General features: G+C 41.7%; 4 protein-coding genes and 1 non-coding gene across 10 annotated transcripts in view; 4 read left to right on the top strand and 1 right to left on the bottom strand.

Annotated features, from left to right (window-relative positions):
* Positions 1 to 5,309, top strand: part of LOC111230311 (ran GTPase-activating protein 1-like) — a 29,923-nt gene extending 24,614 nt beyond the window's left edge. For 3 of the 4 annotated variants that reach the window (XM_022756999.1, XM_022757001.1, XM_022757002.1), the window contains exons 10-16: positions 119 to 203; positions 1,175 to 1,316; positions 1,593 to 1,709; positions 1,904 to 2,009; positions 2,679 to 2,767; positions 2,910 to 3,031; positions 4,533 to 5,309. In XM_022756999.1, the coding sequence (XP_022612720.1) occupies positions 119 to 203; positions 1,175 to 1,316; positions 1,593 to 1,709; positions 1,904 to 2,009; positions 2,679 to 2,767; positions 2,910 to 3,031; positions 4,533 to 4,614 (743 nt within the window). In that variant the 3' untranslated portion in view covers positions 4,615 to 5,309. Of the gene's footprint in view, positions 1 to 118; positions 204 to 1,174; positions 1,317 to 1,592; positions 1,710 to 1,903; positions 2,010 to 2,678; positions 2,768 to 2,909; positions 3,075 to 4,532 lie in introns of all 4 variants that reach the window. The other variant, XM_022757003.1, reaches the window with a different exon arrangement.
* A 757-nt stretch (positions 5,310 to 6,066) lies between these two features.
* On the top strand, positions 6,067 to 12,666 carry LOC111230333 (chondroadherin-like protein). The gene is made up of 10 exons (XM_022757030.1): positions 6,067 to 6,225; positions 6,383 to 6,577; positions 7,089 to 7,244; positions 7,369 to 7,514; positions 8,104 to 8,342; positions 8,444 to 8,709; positions 10,748 to 11,084; positions 11,171 to 11,523; positions 11,734 to 11,900; positions 12,146 to 12,666. The coding sequence occupies exons 1-10, from the start codon at positions 6,067 to 6,069 to the stop codon at positions 12,450 to 12,452; spliced, it is 2,325 nt and encodes a 774-aa protein (XP_022612751.1). The 3' UTR covers positions 12,453 to 12,666.
* Positions 12,667 to 13,050: 384 nt separating this feature from the next.
* Positions 13,051 to 13,122, top strand: trnaq-cug. The gene has a single exon. It is a non-coding gene; the product is annotated as a tRNA-Gln (tRNA).
* A 173-nt stretch (positions 13,123 to 13,295) lies between these two features.
* Positions 13,296 to 16,148, top strand: rbx1 (ring-box 1). The gene is made up of 5 exons (XM_022757040.1): positions 13,296 to 13,405; positions 14,220 to 14,298; positions 14,712 to 14,782; positions 15,757 to 15,842; positions 16,005 to 16,148. The coding sequence occupies exons 1-5, from the start codon at positions 13,328 to 13,330 to the stop codon at positions 16,015 to 16,017; spliced, it is 327 nt and encodes a 108-aa protein (XP_022612761.1). The 5' UTR covers positions 13,296 to 13,327; the 3' UTR covers positions 16,018 to 16,148.
* Positions 16,149 to 17,472: 1,324 nt separating this feature from the next.
* st13 (ST13, Hsp70 interacting protein) overlaps positions 17,473 to 22,414 on the bottom strand; it is a 7,227-nt gene continuing 2,285 nt past the window's right edge. For 2 of the 3 annotated variants that reach the window (XM_022757022.1, XM_022757023.1), the window contains exons 6-13: positions 21,427 to 21,493; positions 21,261 to 21,345; positions 21,028 to 21,138; positions 20,191 to 20,293; positions 19,892 to 20,008; positions 19,392 to 19,434; positions 19,175 to 19,263; positions 17,473 to 18,209 (exon numbers count right to left, since the gene is read on the bottom strand). In XM_022757022.1, coding sequence (XP_022612743.1) covers positions 18,075 to 18,209; positions 19,175 to 19,263; positions 19,392 to 19,434; positions 19,892 to 20,008; positions 20,191 to 20,293; positions 21,028 to 21,138; positions 21,261 to 21,345; positions 21,427 to 21,493 — 750 coding nt within the window. In that variant the 3' untranslated portion in view covers positions 17,473 to 18,074. The remainder of the gene's footprint in view (positions 18,210 to 19,174; positions 19,264 to 19,391; positions 19,435 to 19,891; positions 20,009 to 20,190; positions 20,294 to 21,027; positions 21,139 to 21,260; positions 21,346 to 21,426; positions 21,494 to 22,414) is intronic. The other variant, XM_022757025.1, reaches the window with a different exon arrangement.

Here is a 22,414-nt window from a genome sequence, read left to right as displayed (position 1 = left end):
GTTTATATAAAGATTTAGAATATTTCTTTTTCAGTAAAAATACAGAGACATGGAGACGTTATTTATAGATATTTGCCCCCCTGACTACACTGTTTAAAATGATCTCTTTTGTTTCCAGGTAACTGTCTAGGAGACGACGGCTGCAAAGCTCTGAAAGACGCCATGGAAGGCATGAACATGGCCGAGCTTCTAGGATCACTCAGGTAATCATGTTGTACTTTTTAGCTCCTGTGATGTATTTAATGAAGTCTATCCTTTCTCTTCACTTCTCTGTCTCGTTGTGGGTTTGCTTCTTGCTCTGGGTGAGAAGCAGGAGAGGATGCTAATCTATGACACAGACGTTACGCTCAATTTAGAGTCTCCAGTTCACCTGCCCTGTTGGTGTTTGGACTGTGAGAGGAAACCAGAGCAAAGGCATGAGAACTCGTGTCAGGCTGCCTGACAATAAGCCTAGACAATCCAGTTTTGTTGTGCAGTCTAGTGTAGACAACAAGACTTTGGCCATTTGTCTGGGACAGGAACATTTCTTAGATCTACCCTGTAACCGTCGTCATGGGTCTTCTAGTCTTCACCTTGTTGTCAACTGCTTTCTGTATATGAAGTCACATTTTCAGATTAAAGGTTATTTCACATTTCACAACCTTTTAATATGCGTTTTAATTTTAAAACACATCACTTTTGCTACGTTTACTCCTGGCTCCCACACTACTCTGGAGTGTTCAAGCCACTAAAAAAGAGACTCTGTGTTGTTGTCTGGACAGACAGAAGTGGAGACCTTTGGAAATGATAACGTAGACACACATGGACGCTCCCTGATTGGGTTTTATCTGCCTCGACTATTAGAGGTCAATACAACATGGATAACGAATTACAACCGTTGCTGACCTCGTCTTCGCTAGCAGCTGTTGTGCAGTTAAATTCTGAACTTCACAATAACCAATCTAACAGAGCAGACAATCTGCGTCCTGTTTACACTGGCACACACATGCTAAAACGCTCATCTGGACAGAGACGGTTTTCATTTTAAAAACGCTGTTTTAAAATCAGTGTGGTCAGTGTCTGCAGCATCTCGTCCGCTCCAGACGCCATCTTCCCTACAGTGACTTCATCAAATGTCATAATCAAAACATGCATCTCATCCCAGAACAAAATCCTCACTAACTGTGTTTTTCAGTGATGACGAGGGTGAACCAGAGGATGACGACGAGGACGAGGACGAAGATGAAGAGGAGGATGACGAGGAGGAGGATGTGGATGAGGAGGAAATAGAGGAGGAAGAGGAAGAAGAGGAGGAAGTGGAAAGCAATGGCAACAAGGTCAGATAAATGTGTCATTATAACTTGACCAGTCATAATAGACAAAAAAAAATTACTTTGACATACATGAGATTCAAATTCCACCTATTACATTGTGTTTTATTGCTGTAGCTGCAATGAATGGCTGTTAACCATAATTAATAAATTCTTAAACTGAAGCATATGTCACTATATCATTAGTGCTGACATGTCCACATCTTATTGCACAACAACACCAGTTAGAATCCAATAGTTGTGGTTTAGTTGACTTTGTTTTTGCTGCTCTTCCCCTTTTAGTTGTCCACCCCGGCATCAGCACCGCGGCCACCAGATGTCTCCTCCTTCCTCAGCTTTCCGTCCCCTGACAAACTGCTCAAGCTCGGGGCAAAGAGAGCTTTGCTGATTGAGCAGCAGGTAAACACAGGGATGATCCACAGATACAACCACACCGGCTTAACTTCTCACCCACATCAAGCTGTTTACGAGAGGCCCCAAAAAGCTAAACGAAACATCTTGGGTTACAGTTGAGGATATTTAGCTCAGATGTTACAGTAAAATGTTTCCTGTGTGCTTACGTGATGCAAACAAACTGGTTTCTCTGTGTCCAGGTGGATGTAACAGATGCTGCAAAAACAGCTGAAGCCTTCCTCAAGATTGCATCAGTGTACAAGGAGGAGAATAATGATATTAAGAATGCAGTGTTGGACAGTATCGGTGAGACACTTTGACTGTACCTACTGTAAAGTGCTTGACTGACGAGGAGGAAGTGTTGCATCTTCATTTGTGCCTTTCCGTGTCCTTTAATTACTGTGTGATGTTTTTCAACCTGTTTCATCAGATGATTTCTCAGAATGAGTTTGAAAAACCCCCAGAAATGATTGAAGTACGTGTTAGAGACATTTTGGAAAATGCACTTACTTTCTTAAGAATATTGAGACCACTCTCCGGTCTTTAAAGTTAATATATAGCATGAGCCAGCAACTGGTTAGCTTAGCTTAGCACAAAGACTGGAAACGGGGGGAATCAGCTAGCCTGTCGAGAAAACTTCCTAAAATATTGAACTATTCCTTTAACTGTCCATAGACAGTTTTCCCCTTTCTCCCTGTTTCCTTTCACTCTCCATTTGACCAAAAAGGAAACATTTTTAGTGGCTGAAAAACTGCATTATGGTCTGTTATTAAAGCTTGACCTCTCTGCCACAAACACATGCTGAGAAATGCAGGTCCCATTGTTTTACACAGTATATTTTAAAAGGTTGTTGGTGGATTTTTATTTTTTAATGCCTCAGTGTAGCTATTAAAAGTTCATGCATTTCCTTTATTTCCTTTTTTCTTGATGCTGTTAGAATATAAGTTATTAAGATCTTTTTTCCACCCCTCACAGATGCTCTTCTGAAGAAAGCTTTCACCACTCCTTCCTTCCAAGGCTACAGCTTTGTATCATCCTTGTTAGTGCTGCTTGGACTTATCAAGGTATGCTTAATTTGCACCTGAATCTATCACTTTTCGTCATCACTCTTTTCATTTTTCGTTGCTTCTTAACACTACCGTCTCTCGCATCTGCGCCTCCTTTGTCCTCCTGTCCACCGTCCATCCCGTCCTCCCGGCTGCCCAGAGTGAGGACAAGGTGAAGCCTGTGCTCGTTGTTCCCGGTCACCTCCACGCGTTGGAGCACGTCGTTCGACAGGACTACTTCCCCAAAGAGAGCGTGGCTGTGCTGGAGGCCTTCATGTCCCGGTAAGGACGTGACAGAATGAGCCAATCACCAGGCGGCGTGCAGGTACAAAATACCAGTATTACCATCCCATCTTCAGGATTTAAGCACAATGTTTTTGCACTCAGGGCCCTTAGTGACGGTGGTGGACACACTCTGGTGATTGCTTATGTTTGTGGTGGAATGAGTTTATTAACTTCTTGTTATTTGAATGTTTTGATGACTCAGCGCTTCAAATGGACAAATATTGAAGTTTAAGGGTCAATTTCCTCTTGAAGTTATAAGTTGCGTTTGAAATCACTCACTCATTCACTGCTCCCTGCTCAGTGTCCAGGAGGTCTATATAGTGAGCTCATCGGTAAAATAAAACACTTTCGGACACTACTGGGGTCGTTTTCTTCTGTCTTTCAGCTCGAGCACAATGCATGATGGTATATATTGCTTGGTTAGTGACCATAGGTTGCGCACTACTTTTCACAATGCATTGTGGGATACTATGAGTCCACCATATAGAGTATAACAATTCTCACTATACATTCGGACAACACTGCAAAATGGAAATTCATGGTAGTGAGTGATTTTGGACACAGCCATAATATTTAAGTTTTCAGTCCTGGTTGATTTAGCAACACCCGTTGTAACCGTGGGAACAGTATTTGTGGTTTAATACTACAGGTCCCAGATTTCTGGGGGCAGCAAACACTCAGCAGCTACTTTGCCACAAAAACAACAGATGAGGAAATGTTTACAGTGCAGCCAAACAAACTTGCATTGTTTCAATAAAGAAGTTGGTCAGTAACTGGGGTTTTTCTGGGGCATGGTGAAATGAGGTAGTTAACCTTCCTGCAGAGTGGAGGTCTTCATCGCAGCTCTTCATCTCACTGTGGCTGTTCCTCCTTCTTCTGTTACTCCCTGCAATATTCAAAACTGATCGACTGTCAAAAAAAGGCAGGAAATTACCACGTCTTGTTTCGCAGATGCATTTTTTGATAAATCACAGTAAGCACTAACCTCGGTGCTTTTCCTGTGAATATTTTCACAATAAAAGCCACACACGCACACACACACACACACACAAACATTTTGGCAGCTGAATGCTTTTAATGTGAAGCTGCAGCAGTGTGGAAATGTGTGCTTGTGGCTCTCAGTGCCAGGCAAGTTTGTTCTGCAGGTCACAAATATATGTTTGCTCAAACAGCTGGGCACTGATCTCGAACTGTAATCAACAGAGGTAACTAGTACATCTGTTGTGGACTATTTTCAGCAGCAGCAGGACGGTGTGTGTGGGATTGACTCAAACTGTGGTGCCCATAGTCATTGTCATCACTGATGTGTTTTTTGGGACATCAATGGAGCTTTATTGCAAACAGTAATAACCCACATCGACCTGTGGCTACACAGACAATACTTGTTAGTGTATACATGCATAAGCTCGTTGTTGGTTTTGGCGTTTAGTGGGATTCGTTGACAAAGAGGAAAATACCAGAAGACCCTCTAAACTCTAAGTGTGTTTATTATCCACAGAAACAACAAGGCCATGGAGTCATGTGGCAATGCCAAAAGAGGCCTCCAATCCACACTGCAGAGAGTCCAATCTGAGAGCTGAAGACTGGACACACACACACACACACACACACACACACACACACACACACAGACTGAACTTTGACTGATCACTGCTGGACCTTAGGAAACCGGAACAGGAGCAACACTCCACTCAGGCGCACTTCCCTGTGTCACCACAGACCTTCAGCACCAACTCCTTTTCTGGACTCTGGACTGGACTTGAATGCTTCGTGTTTTGAAGTGGACTATCCTCTTATGGCGTGGACTAATTGAAGTACTTCCGAGTACACTCATCTAACCACAGGACAGCACTGACAACTGTGTCTTCATGCTCTTTGTATCATGGTGAATTAGAAAGGCCTCGCTCCCCACGTGACCCAAGATCTGTCTCCTGGTCAGTGACTGAGGCACACATCACACTTTGGGGCAAACTAGAGAGTAAACTAAAGTTCTCACCAGGACTGAACATCAGCTGTTGTACATTTTCTATTTCATATCTACCTTTACTATTCTTTTTTTTTTTTTATCAAATGTTTATTAAATTCCCCAAAATATGATCAGACAACAGTTTTATTAAATATGTGTTGAGTGTTAAATATGATCAAAATAAGGCTGTAAAGTATAATAAATCAAAAGGGAGTGAATAGGTCTAAATGTATTTTCTGCCTTTAATGAGACACAAAGTGCAAAGTTTTTGCATTTGTGTTTCAAAAATAAAGCTGTTTTGAGTGTTGAGCTGATTTGCATATTATTAACTGCATTTATTCTATTTTAATTTTTGATTACAAAAATAAAGATAAGCTTTGAAGAGGTAATTGTTGGGGTTCAATGAAGTAAACTGACCCATAGAACAAATGCAAATAAATGCAATACAGTTACTTGACACCCCCCCACCCCCTCATTCATCCTCTAACTGGACAGAAAATGTAAAGCCAAGGTGTTAATTTGCAGTGAGGGGGCTCGGGGATCAGGGGTCACTGCGGAAGAATTTACCAAAGCCTTGTTTGTTAGTCTGCTGGAACCCAGACTGTAAGAGCTGGACACAGGGCAGATAACTGAAGCCTGAAACGGCAGATTCACATATAATCCATCTTTAATTCATGTTACCGACCAATCTGTGACAGTCAGACGTCCTGCTGAGGGTAAACTGCTTTTTGTTTTTTCTCTTTATCTTTCTTGAAAACCTGATGACTTGTGGTTGTAGACATTGAGTAGTAGATACAGTATTTGACAACCAGCATTACTATGTTTTCATATGGATGTATATATTTTAAATGATTTTGAAGAAAGACAAAACAATATTCTGTGTGTTGCAAGGGAAAAAATTCAAGAGATTACATTTTAAAAGTTGTAAATAATAGAAAGTAGTAATTTGAAGAGCTAGGTGCCCTTTTACTTTTTAAAGGGTTTGTTGCACCAAGCTTGTGAGGGGTTTTCACAGCGGCTCTGACTTTTCAGTATCATACATCTAACACATGTTTTACCGGCACAGATGTCTTTGTTCTCTGCTCCGGTCTTCCTGCTGGTTTTGGCGCTAAGTTCACGTGCTGAAGCAGGAAAATGTCCCAGGGTGTGCAGCTGTGACGACGCCAAACTCACGGTCACCTGCGTCGGCAAGAACCTAACGGCGGTTCCTCCGACTGTAGATGAGGTGAGGAAATCAAATGTGAAGTGTAGTGCCTCCTTTTTTACTTCACACAGCTGTTGGAGGAAGGAAACTTGAATGAAAGCTGTTTCTTTATTGATCCAAAAGGAAGTTGGTAAATCACTTTAATAACCGCCTCACCTGCCGTTCATCCTGCTCACAGATTACAGTGAAACTGGACCTGAGGAATAACGACCTGCAGGTGCTGCCCAGGGGAGCGTTTGTGCTCACGCCCTACCTCACCCACCTCAACCTGCAGCGCTGCAACATCGTCAAGGTGAAGGAGGGCGCTTTCCGGACCCTGGGCCGCGTGGTCTCCCTAAACCTGGCCTACAATAACATCGACATCCTTTACCAGGTGAGAGGAGAAGGCGAAACCGCAACACTGAAAAGACTCAGTTGATATTTTGGTCAGAAAACTGCACCGCTGACACTTTTTAAGAGGTTGAAGGGCATTTTCTCCATTTCTCCGTTATTTCTTAAATTCACCTTTTAGAGGATTCTTTCATGTCTCAGAACAATCTCAGCTCTTTTTATAACGAGGCTCTTCACTGTGTAAACTGATCATTCGGCCCAAATGCTGAAAAATTGAAACCTGGTTTTTGAAATTCTTCAAATCTCTTGTGAAAACAAACCTTTACTGATGTGGATGAATTGTTTTGGTGCTTGAAAAAGGTTCATCAACGTCTATAGGTTCATAGAAACAGTGCAACATGTGAGTTAAATAGTAGATAAATGCTGAAAATGAAACTATGAGACCGTATTTCGCTGCTGTATGATTCTGATATTAATAGAAACATTCATCGACCTCTTATTTCCCTCGCTGTCTCCACACCTCTGACCTCTGACCTCTGACCTGACTGATGCAGGAGTCCTTTGACGGCCTCTCCTCCCTGAAGGAGCTGCATCTGGACCATAACCGTGTGGAGGAGATCCAGCCTGGAGCCTTCACGCAGCTCGGCTTCCTCAACATGCTCGCCCTCACCCACAACCAGCTGGTCTACATCCCCAACATGGCGTTCCAGGTACTCGCACGTGGTTGTTATAGACCTTTTTCAATCATCATGAACACAGACAGCGATACAAATGCTGCTGCATGCGCGCATTGCTCCGTGGTTGATCGATATGTGGTCTCACCTCCTCTTCCAGGGCCTGCACAACATCAAGTGGCTTCGTCTTAGCCACAACTCCCTGAACAACTTGGCCCCTGAGGCGTTCGCTGGCCTGTTCACCCTCAGCCGCCTCAGCCTGGACCACAATGAGCTGCAGTTCTTCCCCACTCAGACCATGACCAGGTCTGGAAACTCTGAAGGAATATTACGTGCATTATACACATGACTTTAATAGCTCATGACTTTTAGCAGCGTCACTATAGGAACAAAAGCCACAGTGTTTTGCTATGGGCCAAAGATAGTAGTATTAGTACAGTAGTAAGTAAGTAAGAGACCAGTAAGAGAAATAAGAATGCCCACTCTTTGTTTACAACACCTATTGCATGTCTGAGAAGAGAGATCCCTCCCCGTTTTCTCCGTCTTCATCAAGTGGTTCTTGCGGATCTTTACCTCATCAAACCGGAGGACGTTGCATGTTGTTCAGATAGTAAAGCCCTCTTAGGCAAATTTGTGATTTCAGAGTATGTAAAGAAAACTGACTTTAATAATCAGTATGATACCATTTTTATAAGTGAAAATTATATTGTCATTAAAGGCTGGATGAACACACTATGGGGCAAAAAACAACCAGCTCAATTTCCTGCTTTGCCCAGTTGGTAATCCAGCTTTGATGTCGTTTATATGAAAACACACAATCTTATAGTTTCCAGTTTTCAGTTAGTCTGAGTTTGTGTGGTTCAAGTTTTTACTTTAATCTCTTCTCCCTTTGAAGACTCAGTGAAGTTACGCGCCTGGACATGAGCCACAACCCCATGACCTACCTCGGGGAGGAGTCCGTCTCCATGGCCAAGCTTACACGCCTCTACCTGGACCACATGTCCCTTCAGGACCTGTCAGACCACGCTTTGTCCCGCGCCCCCCTCCTCTCCCACTTGGACGTCAGCCACAATCAGCTTCGTTACCTGGAGCCCCTCTCAGGCCCCAAGGAGCTGGACAGCCTCAATCTGACAGGTACGACGGTTTTCACTTCATCCTAACATGAAAGACTGAGGACGATGGACATGCCGTAAGTCATTTTTAATACATCCTGATCATCATGCATCTTCTTAAAGGCAACCCCATCTACTGTAACTGCTACATGCGGCCCCTGAGAGAGTGGGCGAGCGCCGGCGGCGTGAAGCTGCTGGGAGCCTGTGTTGGACCTCCTCACCTCTCAGAGGAGCCGCTGCAGGCGGTGGCTCCTCTGGATCTGCGCTGCCGCGGCCGGGGAGAGACGCTGAAGGACGAGTTCGAGGAGGACAATGACAGCACAGGAAGCCCCCCCCCCACAGCCAAGCCCAAGCAGAGAGTCAAGTGTCCAGTTAACTGTGACTGTGATGTGAGTGTTTCTTCTTTTTCTTTTTTCTGGGTCAGATTTTGTGCGCTGTGTTAAAGAGTCCTCCTCCAACATTAGCTGCTTTTTATTTTTTAAATGGCAACAGGAAGGAACTGTTGTTTAAAGGGACAGTTCAGGTGTTCTGTCGTGGGGTTGTGTTAGTTTCAGTCATATACAGTCGGTTCATTACCTGCAGTAGATTCTGATCAGCTCCTCCCAGGTAGGAGATCAGACCAGGAGCACCGTCAGACCAGCAGAGTGACGTGTTGCTGTGGGCGGGGCCACCAGAGAAAAGGTGTTTTAAACACCTTTAAAAACAAAACAATCCAACATCTGTTTAAATGAAGCTGCATGTAGAATATTTTCAGACGTTTATCTTCCTGTGAAAACAGCACTTTCCTTTGTCACTATATTTTTTCAGCCGCTGAACAACCGTATCCCTACGCACATATACAGAGCGCACTGTAGCTGAGTGAATCAGAAAGCGGCGTAATACAGTACATCTCTGTAGGTGCACTTGTATGTAGGAATACAGAGTGAGTTTAAAGTCATATTTTTAGATTAAGTTACTAATAACTGGAGCGTCAACATTGTTAGATACCAAAGGAACGGAGAAAAAAGTTTCATACACCTTGTTTTGATAATAGATGTAAAAACATATCTGTAGACTAGTTACCATATTTATCATCACAGTGGAAAGTAACTTAGTAGATTTATTCAAGTACTTATGAACTATGTTTTAATGTGCTTTTCCATTTTATGCTACTAGGAAATATACACTTTTCCTCCATTACATTTATCTGACGGTTAATTGTGACTTTTTAGATCAAGATTTTTCCCACAAAACATATGATTGAACTTATAAAAGATATTTTATAAATTGAGTTGATTAAAAAAACCCAACAGTGTAAAACAGTTCAGATGAGTTCTACATTTTAATGCATCAATAATAGTCAAATGATACTGTATTTAAGGGGCTATTCTGTGTCACTCAGTGTTTGTGTAATTACTCTCACGGCCAGAAGGGGGAGACAAACGTCCCCCACTGCAGGTTTAAGTATGAGTGAATACTTTCTGACAATACTTATGCAATTTTACAAAGAAATATTTCAATGCAGGACTTTTACTTGTAATGGAGGATTCCTACATTGTGGTATTTCTACTTTTACTTAAAGCAGCTGTAGTCAATGTTTTTATATGAACTAAGTCTTTGTGAATGAAGTCGCTCATAATGATGAAGCCACAGAAAACTGTCACCAAGTAGCATTTAGCAGCTAAAGAGATATTTTCCAAAAACAGCTAAAAAGACAGTGTTGAACTTACATTCATCGCTGTCGCACCATCAGAAGTATGTTGCTGTAGAGGTGTGTCCTTGGTCCGGTGCTGTTTACATTATACATAAATAACATAATTGTTCCTAATCTATACATCAGTGTCTATTTCCTTGCTGATTGAACAGTTTTATATGCCCCCAGCTCTTTTTTCTTCACCTCCACCAGTGTCACTAACCATCCTGCCATTAAAATGGCACCATTTTACTGTCACTGAGCCTTACACATACTTAGGAATTAGACCGGCTCTTAAGATTTATATTCAACAATTGATTCAAAAACGAAAACATCAAATATCTCATGCTGAATGAATCAACTACAAACTCTCTTCAAATTAGAGTTTACATTTCCTTTGGAGATTTTAAGTTTTGTTTTCTTATGTGTTTTCTTTTCTGATTCTTGAAAGTGCTTTTCTTAGTTTCCTGTTTCTTAGTTCCTTATATTGTGTTTCTGTTTTGCTGATTGTGTCCTTCTGATTGTTTTTAGTTCTCGTGTCTCTCTTGGAAAAGATGTCTTAATCTGAGTGAGACTGCCTGATTACATAAAGACTAAACTAAAAATTAAATCAGATGGCCAGAAACACAACTTCAAATGAATGTTAATATTACATGCTAACAAGAGAAAATGTGGTAATATATCAGTTTTGTTCATAACAACTTGCTGCTATAATATGTTGTTATAATATTCCATTGTGATTTGACCCTCCCCAGATTGAAGCCCAGCATGCCACATGTGAGGGTCAGGGTCACACCAAAGTCCCACGAGGCTTCCCCACGAAGACGCAGCTGCTGGACCTCCGCAGCAACCACTTCCACTACCTTCCTGCCAACGGCTTCCCAGGCAGCGGTCAGGTCGTCTCCCTTCACCTGGAGCTCTGCAAAATCCACGAAATCGAAGGAGGCGCCTTTCGGGGGATGAAAAACTTGCTTTATCTGTATCTTTCTGACAATGACCTCACAGTCTTGGATCCTGGAGCCTTTGCAGGAGCCCCCAAGCTCACCTACCTTCACCTGGAGGGGAACCGGCTGGCACAGTTCCCTGGATCAGGTCAGTGGTTGGTCAAATCCAGTCTGGCTGTGAGTGAATTAAAGTTGCAGGAACTCATATTCTGTCTCTCTGTGTCTCTCCGGTAGCTTTGGGAGTCTTACCAAGTCTGTTTGTGTTACACCTGGAACGAAATGCCATCTCCAAACTAGAGCCCGCTGGTTTGCTGTCCTCAGTAACCCCTAAACTAAGGGAGCTTTATTTGACCAATAACACCATTACTGCTATTGCCAAGGGTGCTCTGGACTCAGCGTTCCTAGGTACGCTTCACCTGGATGCAAATCAGCTGACAGAGGTGCCGACCCACGCTCTGTCCGAGGCCCCTAATCTGGAGGAACTCAACCTATCTCACAACTCAATTCGCTGGGTGGGACCGAACGCATTCCAGCCTGTGTCCCAATGTCTGAAGAGGCTTTACATGGATCGGATGGGCATGGAGAAGGTATGAGAGACCACAGCAGCACTTCCTAAGTGTCCTTTGTTTATGTTTTCTCCTGCATTGTTCCACCAGCCAACTCCTACCTCCATTTCTGAATACACTTTCTTAACTGTTTGTTTTTTTTTAAATTATGTTGTTATTACTGGGAACAGTATTTGATGTAATCATAACCTGTACAACCTACACTGAGACCAAAATTGTACCATTGTCCAGATGTCCAGGGACGCTCTGGCGGGGCTGGGCCCGGGGCTGAGGGCTCTGACTGTGAGAGGAAACCAGCTGGAGGAACTTCCTGAGCTGAGCCCACTCACAGGCCTGGAGGTGGTCGACCTGCAGGACAACCCTCTGCTGTGTGACTGTGCTCTGCTGCCCCTACGCAGGTCAGTGCAGATTCCACTGGAATTAGCTTTTTGCAAATCATTTGGCGTTAAAGTGTAAGTAAGTATTTCTAAAATTACGACAGTGGCAACACATTTAATCTCTGTAAACTGCAGAGGTCTGCAGCTGCTGGGAGAGATGCTACAGGGACCAAGGAGGCATCTAGATTAATTGCTATTCAAATTTACACTGTTCACAGGGATTGTTTGACAGTGTCTCCCTCTGTCTCTTTGTATCTGTGCCTCAGGTGGATGGAGAATGTGAGTTTGGAGGTGATTGCCACCTGTGGTCACCCACCGGAGCTCAGGGGTCAAAAGGTCACTGACGTCCAGGTCTTCACATCGTGCCCACAAAGTGGCTCTCCTCCAGGTCAGGAAGCTGTTGTGGACCCCAGACCTCCAAAACTGAAGAAACCCAAACCCAGCCTCTCGAAAGCCCCAGGAGTCAAAGCGCGGCCTGCAAAGCCCAAAACTAAACAACCCAAACCAACCAAGAACCAGCCTCAGAGGAAACCTGTGGTACCAAAAGTGGCAAAGAACAAGAAAACACTGTAATAAGTGAATATAACAAATTGAACTTAACCTGTTTCCAGCTTTTTTGCAGTTAGCCTGATCATGTTGATGAGATTGTTATTGTAGCTAAGTGTGAAGACACTTTTTTGTTTTTATTTACAGCTCTTCAGATTGCAAAGATGTGTGGAATTTACATGCACTCTTTGCTATCTGTGTCTAATAAACACAACAAAGCAAAAACAAAGGGGAAAGAAAAGAAAGAAGCAACCTGGTCAACAAACTCCCATTGAACATTTATTTCAAACTGTCAAGGCCATCTCAAAAACTACAATAAATGTTGTATAAAAAAATAAATGTGTATTCACTAATATACATGCTAGTATACAGCGGTCAAACCAGTAATGGTGATTTATGGTAATTCTTGTGTTTTATGTCCAACTGAGCTACAGTGAAATAAAATATATTCACTGCCAGTCACAACTATATAATCTGTGCTGATATAACACCTGCATAAAGCTTCTTGTGCCCATTGTTTTTCCTCTCTTCTACTCTTCAGCTGAAATGTACAGATGACTATAAAATCTGTTAATCACTATCAACTATGAAGTGTATAACGACAAAATATTACATGACAGCCATTGGTTCCATGGTGTAATGGTTAGCACTCTGGACTCTGAATCCAGCGATCCGAGTTCAAATCTCGGTGGAACCTAAGTTTTTTCTTCACTTCATTTTAATGGACTTGATAAATGGCGCAGTAGTTTTATTTTAAAATGTCATAATAATCACATACTCTCCAAAATAAGCATATAATAAAGTAGACGGCACGAGCTGTGTTTAATAAAATAATACGCCGGCGGAAATTCCTGTGTTTCTTCCGGGTAACATATTCGTTACACCAAACTTCGCCATTCAAGATGGCAGCAGCTATGGATGTAGATACACCGAGCGGCACAAACAGCGGAGCAAGCAAGAAGCGATTTGAAGTAAAGAAGGTATGGTCGAATTACTCTGTATCAAGGTGTAAATAATTTGTGTAATCTATCAGCAGCGCCAAATCACCGCTATCTCAGCTCACTAACACTAACTAGCTACCTGCTATTAGCATGCTAGCGCTAAAATCACTGTACATTATGGTTAGTGGCTCACATAGTTAGCAGTTAGCCTCCCTCAGACAGGGCATGAATTTGCACTTCTCTTTTTGGTGGCTAGCGAAAACTTTAATCACAAGAACCCACACTGATGTGATGGAGACCACCAACCCTCAGCACGGTGTAATTAACAAAAGAGAGAATCCATCTTAACGTTAACGGTTAACCTTAACTGACGTTGTCGTTTAACACCAAAGCTCGGAACCCTTTGCGAGCTAAGTTAGCTTAGCTAAACTGCATTCCGAACACTGATAGCTCCTACAAAGATTCAAAATCTGTAACGTCAGCTACAAAACGTTTATGATCATCTCCAGATATTATTAATAATAAAAATAATTAATTAATAATAAAATGTATGTTCAACGTAAAGGTTGTAAGATAAAGAGATGATACGATTGGTTTTCCAAATCTGCAAGTTCCAAAATTTTAAAAAGTTAAATCTCATCTTTTTTTCATTTATTTTTTATTAACTCCCAAATAAAACTTTTTTATATTATTTTGATATTGGCATTAATCACTGAAGCTGTACATCAGTTAACAACCTGTGCACTGATGGTCCCTTACTGTTTCCATGTTGTTTACTGTGCTTCTCAAATAAGACATGAGCATGTTTAAATGTTTTAAATCTAAAGTGTTAAATAATTTATTTTTGTTCCAGTGGAATGCTGTGGCGCTGTGGGCCTGGGACATTGTGGTGGATAACTGTGCTATCTGTCGAAACCACATCATGGATCTCTGTGAGTTTGCTTTCACTCTATTGACACATTCAGACAGGTGACAAATTAAAGAAGAAACCTGAATAAATGAGTGGAGAAAGGATGACGATGCTCCCGTCATTAGGGCGCGAGGGGTCACTGGATGGTTTAAAGAGTATGAAAATGATGTGAATGGGATCTATGGGAGATTTTGGACCAATGTGTTTGACAGCGCTCTCTACCATCATCATCAAAACACCAAATGAGGGAATGCCTTTTGGAAGAATGGTGTTCAGAGACTTGTAGAATCAATGCCAAGGCTCATTGAAACTGTTCTGGCAGCACACGGTGTCCCAACATCTTACTAAGACACTTCATGTTGTTTTTTTCCTTTTAATTTGTCACCTGGTTTTGTGAAATTGTATCTGTTGACACATTTTTCCTTACAACATCAGGTATAGAGTGCCAGGCCAACCAAGCTTCTGCAACTTCTGAGGAGTGCACTGTAGCCTGGGGTGTCTGCAATGTGAGTTTCTATTCCCGCCTCTAACATATGTCTAACATTGATTTTATAGATGAGAAATCAGAATATTCTCCTCATCGTTGATTAATGCTTTAAAGCACATTATATTTTATGATTTAATTATATTCTGTAAGTGAAGTAAAACCATAACTTTACTTATGGTACTTATGGAGGTTCTTTATTTAAATGCATAGAGTTGTTATTGCTGTGTTTAACTCTGAACTCCTGCCAGCTGTAATATCTTACTCATAAATATTTAGCTTTCAAATTTCACAGAAAGTTTATAAATGTTATGGTCATAAACCAGTTTAAAACTGATTCCAATTATTTACAGTCTGTGTTTATGATGATAGTTGATTACATTTTACTGTTCTCATGACAAATTTCCACCGTTATGTCATAATTCAGTGCCATGTTTGGTGTTTCCATCGGTCTGATAACTGTCACAGACAAAAGTTAGTTGCATATTATCACCATTTAGATTAATTATCCCCTGAATGTGAGGCGTCATTTGAATCTGAAAATGACTTGAAACTCTTTATGATCAGATAACAGTGCGGGTTTGAGTTTAAGGAAATGCTCTGACAACAGCTTCTGATCAATTTGAAGCCAGCTCATTAATAATCAAATCAAGCTTCCTATAAGATTGATTTGAAAATCTTTAAAAATCATAAGGTGTAAATGTGTGTTAAGACAGAATGCAAAGCAAATTATTGAGGAGGCAGAACAGATTTATACAGTGGGAAAATTTGCTTCACTTTCTGAACACATTAATAAAGAGTCATGGCACCTTTTATACAAAGAATTACCCATCATATGAACTGATGTTGTAGTATTAAAACTGTAGTTTTAATGGGTGGGGTGGTTATTGTGCAGAAAGTTAAGTTATATTAAACTTAGTTCTGGTTATGATAAACCATACAGCGCACAGTATATTCATATCTTTTTATACCCTGATTGTTTGTGTCTTTTCCCAGCATGCCTTCCATTTCCACTGTATTTCTCGCTGGCTGAAAACGAGACAGGTGTGTCCTCTGGACAACAGGGAGTGGGAGTTTCAGAAGTGAGTATCATTGCCTGTAGATTCAAATGTAATTCTCCAAAGTGTCGTACATACGGATTATGTAACAGTGCATTAAATCTTAGTGTTGTCGTCCATTCATCGCCTCAGACAGTGAAAAGTTGTGACTATATTTCTGAACCTCTCTCTCTCTCATTTTCACAGATATGGACACTAGCTGTGTTATTGTCAATCCCTTTCTTGGCTTCTACAAGCATCATCATTACTTCCTCTCTGTTCCCTCTCTAATCCTAGTTGTTGTTGTTTTACACCCACATCTCTGTTTTGGTTTGTTGTAAGTACAGAAATAAACACAAATGTTATCAGAACACAGAGCTCTGTTTGTTTGTGTGGGCAGCAGGGCTTTCTGGTGGTTCACTGCGCTGGTTTGTGAAGCAGGAATTAAAATGACAATCTGTGCGGACATAAGAGACGGGCTGACTTTCAGCTGCTGAAGAGAACATGGCTCAACATTTAGTTTGGTTGTGTCAGATCAGCTTTGACGCAGTGATTCAGGGCTCAGTGAGAGGCAGGACCGACCGTGTCACCGTGCAGTAATCCTCTGGCTGAAAGACAGATGCGGCGGGTGGATTAAGTGGCCCGGTGACCCACTGTCCCTCTGGTGCTGATTTATCCTGGAGCACCTGTAGAGACTTGTGTATATTCAGTTCCTGTTTAAAAGAGCGGACCTTTATTATCCACTAAAGACGAGTCAAACTAGTGGTTAATGTAAAATGACAGAACTGATGAGGACTGCAACCAACAATGACCTTTATAATTTATTTGAACAGTTCTTTGGCACTATTTAAATAATCATCATTTTCGTATAAATTTCAGTAACTCCTCAGTTGTAGCTTCTAAATTTTGTGGGTTTATTTCTGTGATTCTTGTTGATATCATGATGGGATTAAAAAAAAACATTTTGATATTTTAATCAGCCAAAAGATTAATTCAATAACTAGTGGGAAATGGTCATTTTAAACAATAATGAAAATAATTTAGCTGCAGCCATATTACTGAATACTGGAAAAAAGAACAGCCATTTGTAATTTCCAAGATGATTTTAAAATTTTAAATGTTTTATCTGAGTCCAAAACTCAAAGGTATTTAAATGACATTAATATACAACAGAAGAAATCACATGAGAATCTGGAACTAGTGGATGTTTACCATTATTAAAAACTGGTAACTGGTTCAGGTATAAAACCTAAAGTTTTTTTTAAAATATATATATATATATATTTTGGATAGATGCAAAATTTTGCTGACCAGAATTGGAGTCTGTATGAATGAAAATATTTCAAATTTGGCTTTTTTTCAGCGACATTTCAGTTTTATACAAAACTTGAGTCTGGTTTAGTTGAACCAATTTCATCAGTACGAGAAACCTGGAGGATGTGAGAAGCTGAAACTCAGAACCACAACACATCAATATACGCTAAATGCACCAAAACAGATTTAGCTAAAACTCCACATACAGACTGCTTGAACAACCTAAAGTCATGTGAGGAGACCAGAGGGGTGAGTGACGGGCGTCTCCTGGAGAAGGACGACGTCGTGCTGCTTATCTATAAGATGTCTGATGTAAAGGAAACAAAGAACCACTGAAATATGAAGAAATGTCCTGAACCTGTTTTGCAGCAACAGAGGTTTTATTATTGTGAATGGTTTTTCCAACAGGGTCAAACATCAAGGTCAGAATTTTTTTTTCCTATTTTTTTTTATTTTTACATTTACAATAATAGATCTGTTAACAAAAAGTGCCGACAGTTGTGTGTGAGAGTTTGGCTCTGATCAGAGAAAGAAAAGACCGGTAGCTAAACCATCACCACGTATTAAATGGCTGTAAAAATGTTTGTGAGCTAGCGTCTTAATGCAGGAGCTCCCAGTTTAGCTTTTCCAGATACAGGTTAAGAAATTGCTCCACCTGTGGTTACGTAAAGTCCCAGCTGAGACGCGGTGGGGGTTGTCTAAGTATCAGACCTGACTCCTAACCGTCGGGGTTGCTTTGTTGAGACGTTGCTAAGTGCTAACAGGCTGAATAAGAACATTTAAAAAAGTAGCCCCACTCTCTCTACATCACACCAATTAATCTGTCAGCCGCTCCCATGTTTGAGCTGCACACAGTGGAATAATTTGTTGAAAAGCGTTGTGGGTTCTCGAGATGGTTTCACCACGTATCGGAGCTCCCCTCCTCTCTCTCTCTCTCCACTCCGCTTCGGTCTTTTTCCCCCTCTACGGCTGTGGTGAAGCTCCAAACTTGGAGCTCAGCTTGGTGACGAGGGCCATGATTTTGGGGTTGTTCTGGTACTTGGAGATGTTGGCCGGGTTCTGCGCCACATCCTGGAAGGCGGCCATCACCTCGGGGTCCTGGAGTTTGATACGGAAGGGAAACAGGGTCACCTTTATTCACACAAGTGCATTTCCAAATCAGCTTTAAAAAAGGCTCACTATGAGTTTAAGGGACAGTTAAAAGAGCGCCATCAAAGTTCATGATGTAAAACAATAACGACGACGTGACAGAAACATGAAATTCATATTTGTTTTATGTGTTGAGAAACGCTCCAGTCTCTTCAGTGTTTTCGTTGCTTCACTGGATGTTTAAGTTCTTCATGTACATCAGGATTTATTCACAAAGTCTGTTTCTGTTGCACATTTTGTTATTTTTGGTATTTTTTTCCAGCACAAACTGAAAAATGTGCAGAAAAACGTGGATTGAAACACACCTGATCAACCCACACCCACCTGAACAAGCAGATCAGCTGTGTGTTTAACTCTTCATACTGAGGAGTTTGTTTTCTGAGCTCTCACTTTGATTGTTGCTCATTAAAGTCACGAGGATTAAAGATTAGATTTCAGGAGCTTTTAGTGTTTTTAAATTCACATAAGTCCAGTCCATACGACTGCTGCTCCCGTCAGATAAAACCCTCAGCTCGCTCGCATGACTGACGTCCCTGTTCATCGGGTCGACTGGCAGCGATTTAAAAAGATTCCTGAGTCTCAGTTTAGGAAAGAAAAAGTGGAGCTTAATGAGTTTGTCTCTAATGACACTGGTTGTTCTGTGTAGACAGGATCTTACCCCCCCCCATCCCCCATCCCTTCATCTTTTTAATCTCTTTCAATGAACATCTAAGTCCGTCTCTGTGCTGCACTCTAACACACACGATCCGGTGTTTGGTATTAAAACAACATCAACATCCTCCTCCCCCTGTGCAAGTGGGGATGATGACTCTGTATCTGCTCACTTCTGAACTCTCAATAACCCCCCCCCCCCGATCTGTGCAGCCTAAGATGCGGGTCATGGCCGTGGAAGTGGTGGGATGTTAATGAGTCACCTTCATGGCGTTGAGCAGCTCGGGGTCCTTCAGGAGGTCACCGAGACCTGGCATGCCAGCAGGGGCTCCGCCTGGGAATCCAGCAGGACCTGCACCACCACAACGAGACTCATTAACTTAGTTACTAAAGTACGTGACTAATTCTTTTGCCAAAGGCCTTTTATTATTTTGGGGTGTACATCTCATCCCCAAAACCGACTTGGTTCCCCTCTCCTACCTGGGAAGAATCCTCCTCCAAACTGCCGTGCTTCCTCGTCCTGCTGAGACAAAAAAACGGGACACGTTTCAGGAGGCGTTAAAGAGTTGTTTAAATCGTAGGAATCTGTAGAACGAGTTTCATACTACATTGTTTTGTAGGGTTAAAGTTTTCAACCTCGAGGTTGTACGTCTCCGCCAACTAGTCAAGTTACAGGGAATACGATCACAATCTCCCCCTTCTTGTTCCTGAGTTACAGCGTTAAATAATGACCAGAAGTGTTTTTGCAGAACATTATGATGTCACGGTGAAGTTGACCTTTCACCTTTTGGATATAAAATGTCTTCACTCCATCATTTTATCTTGTTTGTTTTAAACTGTGTCATAATTAGCGTACGAATTTGACCTGTGAGTGCAGGTGAACGTTTGTGTTAACAGCTGACTTTTCCAGCAGAGTAGTTCAACTTTAAAGGGCCACTTATTGTGTTTTTCTGAAACAGGAAGTCCCGTCAGCAGCTCACCCTCTGAGCCCGCGCGTGCTCCTCTCTCGCTTTCTTTACCCGCTCCTGTTTCTCCTTGATCTCCTTCTCTTCTCTCTTGCGCTCGTATTTGCGTCTGTGCTCCATGATTTTGTTCGCCTGAAAAGAGAGGGAGAAATGACGAGTGTGACAGCAGCATCTTTTATTATCTGTCATTACAGGTTTCTGAAGACCTGCTCTGATCATCAAATATTAAAAATAACCACATTACAGTTACTATAAACTAATTTAAAACAGGGTGTAAAGTGTTTTTTTATTCCCTCTTTTCTCTGGTACTTTACCTTAGGCTGGACCTCCTTCAGCATCGCACTGGCGTCTTCATCATAGTCCAGTTTACAGGCTGTGGCCAGGTCCTTGGCTGCATCCTCCCAGTGTCCCAGCAGCCTGCAGCAACACACACACACACACGATAATGTGCAGAATACAGCACTGTCAGATCACCAAGCAGATGGCAAATGCAGCATTGAAGGCTGTGTGGTTAAACTCCTCCGTCCTCAAACATACTTCATGTCAAGCAGAAGGCGCTTTGAGATAACGACAATCTTGCAGGTTCGTTCCAGGTCAAACAGCGAGATCGGACTAATAAATAAATCTGGGTTACAGTCTGATATCGATGTGTCAGACTGTGACATCAGTTTTGAGGCACGTCAGATGGTGCGATCAAAGCCTGGTGAATCATGGTGCTACAAAGTAAAAGCACAGACACTAAATCCATCTGTGCTATCGAACTATTTAGATTCTTTTCGTAACTTTTTCATCATACAATTTTTAACCAAAATTGAGAAAATTCGCAAAGAAAAATGCGAATTAATCCTCTGCCGTTATGTGAACACTAGGAGGTGGTTTGTGGAGATAAACAGGTGGTGGCCGCTGTTAAACCACTGCAGAAGAAGAGCGATCATCTGGTCAAACCTCACACGGTGAGGTAATGTGGCATCTCTATTAAATGTCAGTTGCTAAACAGGTTGAGGAGTGTTGTACCTTAGCGTGTTTACACTGAGGGTTTGGTTATGTCGCTCGTGTGTGTGTGTGTGTGGGTGTGTGTGTGGGTGTGACCTCTTTGCCAGGTGTTAACCTTACACACTGCGCTGCGGTAGACTCTTTGAACAGAGACGTACCTGTGAGCCTTTCCCCTCCACTTGTACGGCTGTGCAGAGTCTGGGTTGATGCTGATGGCTCTGTCACAGTCTCTTATGGCTGCGTTGGGTTTCTGCATCTGGATGTAGACACTAACACAAAGAGGACAACTGATAAAACAACAAGTCTTTAAATGTCACTTATTATTATTTTAAGGAATCGAACGGCGGCACTTTAACGCTCTGTGATGAATAACCTGAAAGAAATCTCTCACCTTGCCCTCTTGGCGTACAGGATGGCTACGCAGGGGTTCAGCTTAATGGCTTCAGTGAAGAGACCCATAGCTTTCTGCAGATCACCTATAGAAAATGTGAGAATGTGAAAATGTGAGATCATGAATCTAATTCAAATCTTTCTCTAACTGAACTGTGTCAACCTGCCTTCTCCCAGAGCATTAATGGCCTCCATCTTCTTCTCATTGGCCAGGTCCATCATCTCCTCTGTGACCTGAGGAAGAGCACGGACACAGATGTTCAAACAAATCCTGTTTTCTTTTCTCTCTCAAAGGTCTTTCTATTGAATTACAGTAAAGTAGAAGACAGTAGTCGTACATGGAAAACAAAAACAACAAGCTCAGACAAGAAGAAACACACACACAACCACCTGACCTCCTAAACTATGGATAAACAAAGTTAAAATTATAGACAACGATGCAAAGATGCTAACACAAGAAGGTTTAGTCAGGAAAAACAAATCCTCTTTTAATGGCTGAAATCTCTCCTATTTTCCCGGCCTGGAATCTCTATAACCTCCTAAGACCCGAACTCTTGCATGGCGTGCATTTTTAATTTCTCTTTGCTATTTAGGCTGATTGGGACCTGATGAGTGTAACAACAAAGAATTATGTTTTTACATGATGTAGTTTCTGAGAAAAATGATGTCCACATATGAGGACATTCGTCTTCAATTTAGATAGAAACCAATAAAGTCACAGTTGAGTAATTATGTAAAACTATTTATTTGGTGCCAGAACACAGCAGCATTTTCCTTTACTTAAGAGATTCCAGGCCGTGAAAATAGGAAGAATTTCAGCCATTAAAAGAGGATTTGTTTTTCCTGACTAAACCTTCTTGTGTTAGCATCTTTGCATCGTTGTCTATAATTTTAAACTTTGTTTATCCATAGTTTAGGAGGTCAGGTGGTTGTGTGTGTGTTTCTTCTTGTCTGAGCTTGTTTTGTTTTTCCATGTACGACTACTGTCTTCTACTTTACTGTAATTCAATAGAAAGACCTTTGAGAGAGAAAAGAAAACAGGATTTGTTTGAACATCTGTGTCGTGCTCTTCCTCAGGTCACAGAGGAGATGATGGACCTGGCCAATGAGAAGAAGATGGGAGGCCATTAATGCTCTGGAGAAGGCAAGGTTGAC

The sequence above is a fragment of the Seriola dumerili genome, unplaced genomic scaffold, assembly GCF_002260705.1.
Source record: "Seriola dumerili isolate Sdu_G_001 unplaced genomic scaffold, Sdu_1.0 BDQW01000262.1, whole genome shotgun sequence".
In the NCBI taxonomy this organism is placed as follows: domain Eukaryota; kingdom Metazoa; phylum Chordata; class Actinopteri; order Carangiformes; family Carangidae; genus Seriola; species Seriola dumerili.
This window is presented reverse-complemented; position numbering and strand designations above follow the sequence as displayed.

Bases quoted from the DNA above. Each gene is read 5' to 3' on its own strand.
- rbx1 (XM_022757040.1), top strand. From the start codon at position 13,328: ATGGCAGCAGCTATGGATGTAGATACACCGAGCGGCACAAACAGCGGA. The intron at 14,299-14,711 runs GTGAGTTTGCTT...TTACAACATCAG, and splicing joins AAACCACATCATGGATCTCT to GTATAGAGTGCCAGGCCAAC. The intron at 14,783-15,756 runs GTGAGTTTCTAT...GTCTTTTCCCAG, and splicing joins TAGCCTGGGGTGTCTGCAAT to CATGCCTTCCATTTCCACTG.
- LOC111230333 (XM_022757030.1), top strand. From the start codon at position 6,067: ATGTCTTTGTTCTCTGCTCCGGTCTTCCTGCTGGTTTTGGCGCTAAGT. The intron at 7,515-8,103 runs GTCTGGAAACTC...CTCCCTTTGAAG, and splicing joins CCCACTCAGACCATGACCAG to ACTCAGTGAAGTTACGCGCC. The intron at 8,710-10,747 runs GTGAGTGTTTCT...GACCCTCCCCAG, and splicing joins CAGTTAACTGTGACTGTGAT to ATTGAAGCCCAGCATGCCAC.